The sequence below is a fragment of the Oratosquilla oratoria genome, chromosome 14 (assembly GCF_046742065.1).
Source record: "Oratosquilla oratoria isolate Oo_2021 chromosome 14, ASM4674206v1, whole genome shotgun sequence".
NCBI classification, from domain to species: Eukaryota; Metazoa; Arthropoda; class Malacostraca; order Stomatopoda; family Squillidae; genus Oratosquilla; species Oratosquilla oratoria.
The window spans coordinates 32923199-32930698 of record NC_134790.1 but is presented as its reverse complement, the minus strand read 5'-3'; the positions used below and the strand labels follow the sequence as shown (position 1 = coordinate 32930698).

Here is a 7500-nt window from a genome sequence, read left to right as displayed (position 1 = left end):
TAAAGTTGTCTAGCCTTTTCTTAAAACAACCGATAGTTTCAGCGCTGACTACATGGTTACTAATTCTATTCCATTTGTTAACCACTCTATTAGTAAACCAGTTCTTGTTTGTTTCCTTCTTAAATCTAATTTTTTTCCAATTTAAACCCATTACTGCGAGACTTCGGTGCCTGTTCCTCAGCTGAATAAAATCGTGTTGCACTAGCCACAAGAAAATATATAAAGGGAGCCATTGGGAATGCGTAAGTGAGAGTGAGAAAGAAAAGGACGACGTCATATGTCTCCACCTAAGACGCAGATGATAAACAAGAGAACCTTGTAGACACTATCCGGTAATCTTAATCACTTCCTGCTGTCTTTCTTTCTTAGTTTCTTAAACACGGTAACACTCAAATGTATTACAAGAATATTCTTTCATATAATGGGTTCCTTCCCCGACTTCGAAACCACTGCATTAAAGTGATCTAACCTAACCTAACTTAACCTAAATCTAACCTAACCCAACATAGCCTTAACTTACATTACCTTGCCTTACCTAACCATCTTTGACAAATTCGAGAAAAAAAAATCGTGGCACGTGGAATGTATAGATAACGGCAACGTCAAAATATTGCAGGAAAATCACGTCACTCGAACTGCAGCACCGAGAGGAAATCCGAAGTCAGGGAAGAGACCCAATGGGAAAGAAATCTATTTTTGCTTTCCAATCACCATTTTCGCTGTTTGCCACGCCACCTGTATTTCAACAAACCTCTCTGTTTTCAGTCAATCACAAAAATAATTCTTCTGGACTTTTCATACAATTTCTTTTCATTATTAACGATCACAGTGATGGTAATGATGAGTATTATGCACTGAACCAAACCTGTACTAAAGTACTCCTTTCTTCAGGAATAGTGCCGAGTTGTTTCATCCACTAACTATAGCTAGTTTACATTCTTGTAGTTATAAGGAAATGGCATTGTTTGATAGTGACATAAGTACAAAGACAACACAACCACCAACCGCAGCACCCTCTACTATCATTCTAGAACCATCAGACAAAACAAGTCCATCAACACTCCAATTCACTCGTCACCAAAACCATCCATAACATAACAATAACATGACTTCTGTCTCGACCACCTTCGTGCCCTGTTCACGGTTAAATTATATATAACAATATGTATAATTTCACTAGACTATTGCCACCAAAAACATCACAGAACTACTATCACCACAAACATCACATATCTCCAGCAACACCAGCTGGGTTGTTGCTGATTTTTTCCTGCAGCCTCAGATGGTGTTGGATCTTTATATAATTTTTTGCAGAAACCGACAGACTTTGACAACAATACCACCTAATCAACTCTTGACCTCGGACCTCTATACACTAGTGTGCAGCTTTAGTAGAATTTTGTTTGAGTGACATATCAGAACAATCAATTTGCATTAGTAAGTATATCTAACAGTTACATTGATCTGCCGTGCCCGCATGCAAATTGGTCGTTTTGACATGATGAGAAAAATCTACCTCATGTGTATGATAGTATTTGGTAAATAGTTTGCCATTTCTCCCCACTATCCATTGTGAATGACTACTAAGCAAAGATCACTTCATTATAATTTAGGTGTCTGAGTTCTATCCAAATAAGAGAATGGTGCTAAATGCTCCCAAGCCTCCCAACCACCTTCCATTATCTAACAATGGTATGGAGAGACCCCTTTTCCCTCTTTCAGCTCAACTAGGGATCGAGAGGGAGCAATGATGGAGCTATAGAATCAAGTTAATTTAATCAGGGACGAGTACTGGGGATGATAGGCGGTAGTGGAAATAGTGTAGGCCTTATTATCCCTTCCATTCTCCTTCATTCTTATGTTCTTCAATTTTGTGTTCTTATGTGACGACGTGACTGGCGACTGCATCAACTCGACAACAAAACCTTATACATTTACATGAGAAAAGCTTCCAGGCAGACTACGAAATACCACATTTTGTAGTTCGTCAGTGGTAGTCAGGCATTGATACCCCGTCCCTTTGGTAAATCCTATTGTTAATATTTCATTAATGAAGATGACTCCTATCCAAACTATATGTATTTTTGCAATACTCCTCACGAGTGTTTCTCTGTAAATGAAAAAAATTACATCAAAGAAGTTATATGATTGATTATGGCTTCAGTATAGTAGAGCTGACGAGATACCCATGCCAGACTACAGGTAGCTGGTTTTAGCCAAAGTGTGTTGTGAGAGATCGGGTTGGTAGGGCGATGCAAAGCGATACGATGCGTTGTTAGGCGAGGCGAAGCGAGGCACGGGCCCTCGGAGCTTCCACCGATGTTCCTTATGTTCCCACAGCACGGCCGTTCGCGTCAGCAGATCACGCTTCCCACCGAAGTGTTGGACAAGAGCAAGAAATACCACCTCACCTTCTCCATCAAGGTTAGTGGCGAGAGGAGGAGGAGAGGAAGAAGGAGGAAAAGAAGAGGAAGGAAAAGGAGAAGAGGAGGAGCCGAGGGAGGAGGAGCAGGAGGAGTTTGGTGGGCAGATCATTGCCGGCTGTGTGTGATTTTCGTGCTGTGGCTTCTTCTTGTTAGTTAGTGGCTGGGTTTCATTAGTTACAGGTACTCAGCGCTTAACTTGTTTGTCTAGTTCGTAATTAGCGTTTCCTTTGTATTTGTTAGTTTGATTTTTTCTTTAAAAAGGATAACCAGATGTACGTCATCTAGTAGCGTTAAATGTTATTAGTCACATGCTTTTTGAATGTTGCATCTCTATCTTAAGTTGTTTTTATTCTTTTCTATGGCTGTGCATTATCAGTGTGCACCCACCCACCCTTTTTCCCTCCCCAACTACCCCCTCCATGGACAGAGGGGAGGGGAATAACGAAGGCATCAATCTCCTTCGTGTGTTTGTGATTTTATCTTAAACACTCTTGGTGTTGTTGGGAAGTCCAGGATCACCAATAAAGAAATGGAGCTGATTGGCAGCTCTCTCTCTGGTTTGTTTTGTGGATTTTATGAAGACAAAATTCCGTAAATAATTTTATAACTGTTGTAGTTTGAATTAATAATCTACGTATACTCTCCGTCTGGTTTGTTTTTTTGTCAATTTTACAAAAATAAAATCCCGTAAATTTTTTTTTGATAAATGGTGTAGTCTAAATTAATACTCTTTAAGACAGTTTTCTATTTTCAGTTTAAATGTATTCATATATTGTTATTCTGATTTTTCATTTAACCTGTTACACATAACCGTCTGTCCAGTGGATGATCATTTATGTGTAGAATAAAAACATTTTTTTTTTCTGAAACCATCACACTTCTTTTACAATTTTTGAAGTATTACTCACAAACAAGTACAGATAGTTAATTAATTCCTGTTTATTTGGCGCATACATCTAAACCTACACGCGCGCGCTTGCGCTCACACAAGCAGTATGAGTAATATTTATGTCTCTACCCTGTACCTTTACTACAGAGATAAATAAGATAACCTGTGAGCAGACAGAAAACTAAATAAGATCATGATGATTCGGTTTAACGTCGCGAGCTCCCCCTATCAGGAGACTAGGACGGTGCCCCTTACAAAGGACTTTGTAGCGTTGAATTAAATAAATCATGCTCCTGGTCCAACTCGCTGGTGCCGTCACCTCGACCTCCGCCGCAAGTGGTGACGCTCTAACCCAATAGAGAAGGGTCATAATGCCTTCTCTACCGTTGCGTGCCACTGATGTGAATAAAATCGCCTGGCGACAGTAAAAAAAAGAACAATGACACCTGATGTGGAAGGGGCGAACTGGAAGGAAAGGAGAAATTTGTAGGGGATGGGGTGTTTGGGAGGTAGGGTGGAAGGTATCGTGGGAGGGAAGGAGGAGATAGGGCGGGAGATCAGTGTTTAAGTATTTCATTAACGATAACCAGGGCTTCTATCCCTTGATGTAACATCACGCTGAAGAGGTGGAGTCATAGATGTAGTAAAAAAAGATTTAAGGAAGATAGTATTAAAGCGGGGAGGCGACCCAACCTCGACCTAAAAAAAAAAGCGGCTTGCCACAACTAACAGGGCTTTGCTCTAACAGAGGTTTCTCACTTCCCACTGCGTTGGAGTGGGGTGGTGAGTTGAGAGGAATAAGGAGGAACAGTAAAGAATATTTTTTTTTATTGAAGGTTAGTCTCCGTTCAAAAGAATAATGCGTTAATAAGTGGAGAAGGAAGAGGAATTGGGAAGAAAGTGGAGAATGTGCTTTCAGAGGACCTCCCCCCCCCCTCCGTAAAGTTTGGCATAAAAGGTGAAAAATGCGAGGAGCCTACGCCAGAAGGACCTGAGCAGCTGACCAAAGCTACCATCTTTGCCCTATTATGCGCTTTGGGGGACTGTTGGGGCAGGTAACAAAGAGTCACTACTGGGAATCGTATGAATTATTAAATTTAATTAATCTAATATCTAGAATTTTCTAGTTTCACAAAATTTGATAGATTTTCACTTAACCTGCCCACACCATTTTCTACTTTTTTCAATATTATTTGGTTCGTCTTTACATATAAATAATTTACTTATGTGAATACACTATGTGTTATTATTTATCCATGTATGTGCTGTATATGTGATTTTTGTTTTGATATGATATACTTGTGTGTATTTATGTTTTGTTGTGTAGAGAACATTTAGATTGCATCTGTTTTGCTTATAGTCATGAATTATTTGGCATCAAGCTGTAGAGTGAACTGTCCATAATTCTGACCAATTTGTTCATGTAGCCCGGTACAGGCAGTTACTGTTTATGCAGACAAATAAATAAATATCTAAGCAATAGCTTATTGAGCAGAAATTGATGGGTCCCCAGAAAGAGCTTTTTTTTTTTTTTTTTTTTTTTTTTTTTTTTTTTTTTTTTTTTTTTTTTTTTTTTTTTTTTTTTTTTTTTTTTTTTTTTTTTTTTTTTTTTTTTTTTTTTTTTTTTTTTTACAGTCACGAACAAAAGTTTTGACCCACACCACACTTCTCACAACGTTAATATGATCTTTGGTCTAGTGCTTGATATACTTTCCTATGTAGTATTTAGCTTACAGTTAAGTCATTTTTACTGAGAGAAAAAAGTTGCCAGGCAAAGAATTTGAATTTTGTATTGTGAAAAACTCAAGGTGGGTCAAAACTTATGCTTGTGACTGTACATAGGACGAGCCGTAGGTTGATCCCAATGGATACGCGGGCACCACTGAGACCACCTCATCCGGTATACCGTAGTTACTACAAATACTGATGACTCTTCCTCCTAACATATGCCTGAAGATGAACCATGGACAGTTCGAAACGTCGGAACAAATCTTCTCGCTTCGAATTTTATGTTTTCAACTTTCATTGAACATCATTACCTCAAGGCCCACAGACTGGAAACCCGCAGCCTCACAGTGGCTGGCAACGGTATCCGAGCCCTCCCATACAACATTCTAGGAAGAAACTATAGACTGATGTCTGTGTTTTATCAGTGTAGGACATTTCTGTGTCACTGATTTGTAGTAGTAAGAGGAAGGGAGAAGTCGCCGGTTGTCATTTTTACTTATGAGGCAGAAAAGGTGGAGGGAATGCAGCCCAAGCTGACAGAAAGATCTTGAACCTTGTCTGGAGACCGAATGTCAGCCCCTCGAGGTTGTACCTCCTGATGGAGATGAGGATGTTGATAGGTTTTGAAGATGACCAGCAAAGAGGTAATCCAGTCTGACGTCCGTCTTGTAGGACCACCATATGCAGATAGCCTTTGTTGGTCCCTATCTATAGGTCTAGATACATAATATCTACGCAGTTACAGGACCTAACATTGCTGAAAAAAACAGTCGTAGAAGTCGTATTGTTAAATAAACCCCATAAAGCAAGAAGCTTCTGGCTTTAAATCCTAATCCTAAATGTATTGTCTTTTAGATGCCTCATCATCACTAAGATGATCATCTGTAATCATCCTTAATTGGTTTTGAGTTTGTCCCCAGAGATGTTGATTTGTATGAAAATTAAGCTTTAGTTTTGAATAAAGATGGTTTGCTTGCAGTTTATTCTTGCATGATGTGGTTATAATGTGGTGTATGTGGCTTAGAAATATATATTTGTTGAAATCTCACATCTTATTACAGAGTAATATGAATATATTTCGAATAAGTGAATATATAGTCAGTGTTGTTTCAGTTTCAGTAATAAAAAGAGAGAAAATCTGATTATTTGTTGACTTCTTTTGTCAATTAAGACTTCTACTTTTTATAACATTTTTGTATATTTTCTCATCTTCTAACACATTTTTTATATTGTTGTTGTTCTGCAACACTTGGGTCTCTGTCGTCACTGACTGAGTTCTTGGTCGTTTTCTCCTGCAGCCCTCAACCCCCGGATCCTCGGCGCCACCGGCTCCCGGAGGCACAGCGTCTGCCAGATCGGCTCCGGATCCTTCCCTCCAGAAGGACGTCAGCCCAGACCTTCCCAAGGGCCTCCGCTCAGCTCCTGCAGAAGGACGAGCTGTAGCGGAGGCGTAGGAAGAAAAGGGGCAGGGGAATCAGTAGTAAGGGACAGAGAGCTCCAGATCTGGTTTCTGAGCTCGAGTCTCGGGGTTCTGGGGTTCTGGGGTTGGGAAGTTATAGGGGTGGGGTAGAAAACGCCTCAGTAGAGAGTTCTACTGCCAGGCATTTCGGGTGCTCGGGCCTTGAAGGGAGAAATGTAGAATTTGAGACAATATATTTTGTATAAAAAAAATTGAGTGCCTCTGGCGGTACTGGCATCAAGAACTGGGAACACAAGAAAAGCAACGGGAACACAACGAATTGGCACACGAGTCCGCATCGGCATAATTATTTCAGGGAAAAAAGGGAAGAGGAAGAAGGTACCTGGCTGGGCAAGAAAGTAAGAAACACAGTGATTTTATTTAATTTTGTTTGTTTTTTACACACAATCAGACGGCGTTCGGCCGACCAAGCCTCTCCTGTATGTATTTTTGTGTATTTTCGTGTAGTCGTCCTTACCAGTCTTTGAGTCTTGGCTACGGTAGTCAAGCATGAAGTGTTTTGGTCACCGCGGAGTGCCACAAGGATCAGAGGTGGCATAATACTCCAGATTTCATTCGCGTCACAGCTCGATATTCTTTTGGCTCAAGTGTTTTTTTTTTTTTTTTTTTTTTTTTTTTTTAATCAGTAGATAGTGACATTTTTGGTGTTTACATTTTCATTTCCTGAAATTACCATCAATTGACCCCCGCGTGCATAGATTTTTTCTTTGTGTGTGTCTTTGTCATACGCCCCCCGCCCTACATCCTGAGATTTTTTCTTTCTTTTTTTTTTCGAGTCATTTTTAACGCCTTTTCAGTCCGAGATTTTTCCCTTTATTCAAACCAAGTGGCCTATCTATGATGTGAACAGACTTGCTATAGATGAACATTGCATGAAGTTCAGCGCTGAACTTAACATATGACCCTGAAGACAAGCTGAGTGCGCGTGCGCAGACCAGAGGGCCGTTTCAGCAAACATTAAGGAAAATCTTTTTGTT

The 7500-nt window shown here is 39.9% G+C and overlaps 1 protein-coding gene across 1 annotated transcript in view; it reads left to right on the top strand.

The window, feature by feature from the left end:
* LOC143032614 (uncharacterized) overlaps positions 1-7500 on the top strand; it is a 164457-nt gene that overhangs the window by 156028 nt on the left and 929 nt on the right. Inside the window, exons 24-25 of the mRNA XM_076197487.1 lie at positions 2341-2424; positions 6342-7500. The exon at positions 6342-7500 is cut by the window's right edge and continues 929 nt beyond it. Of these exons, the coding sequence (XP_076053602.1) occupies positions 2341-2424; positions 6342-6497 (240 nt within the window). The 3' untranslated portion in view covers positions 6498-7500. The remainder of the gene's footprint in view (positions 1-2340; positions 2425-6341) is intronic.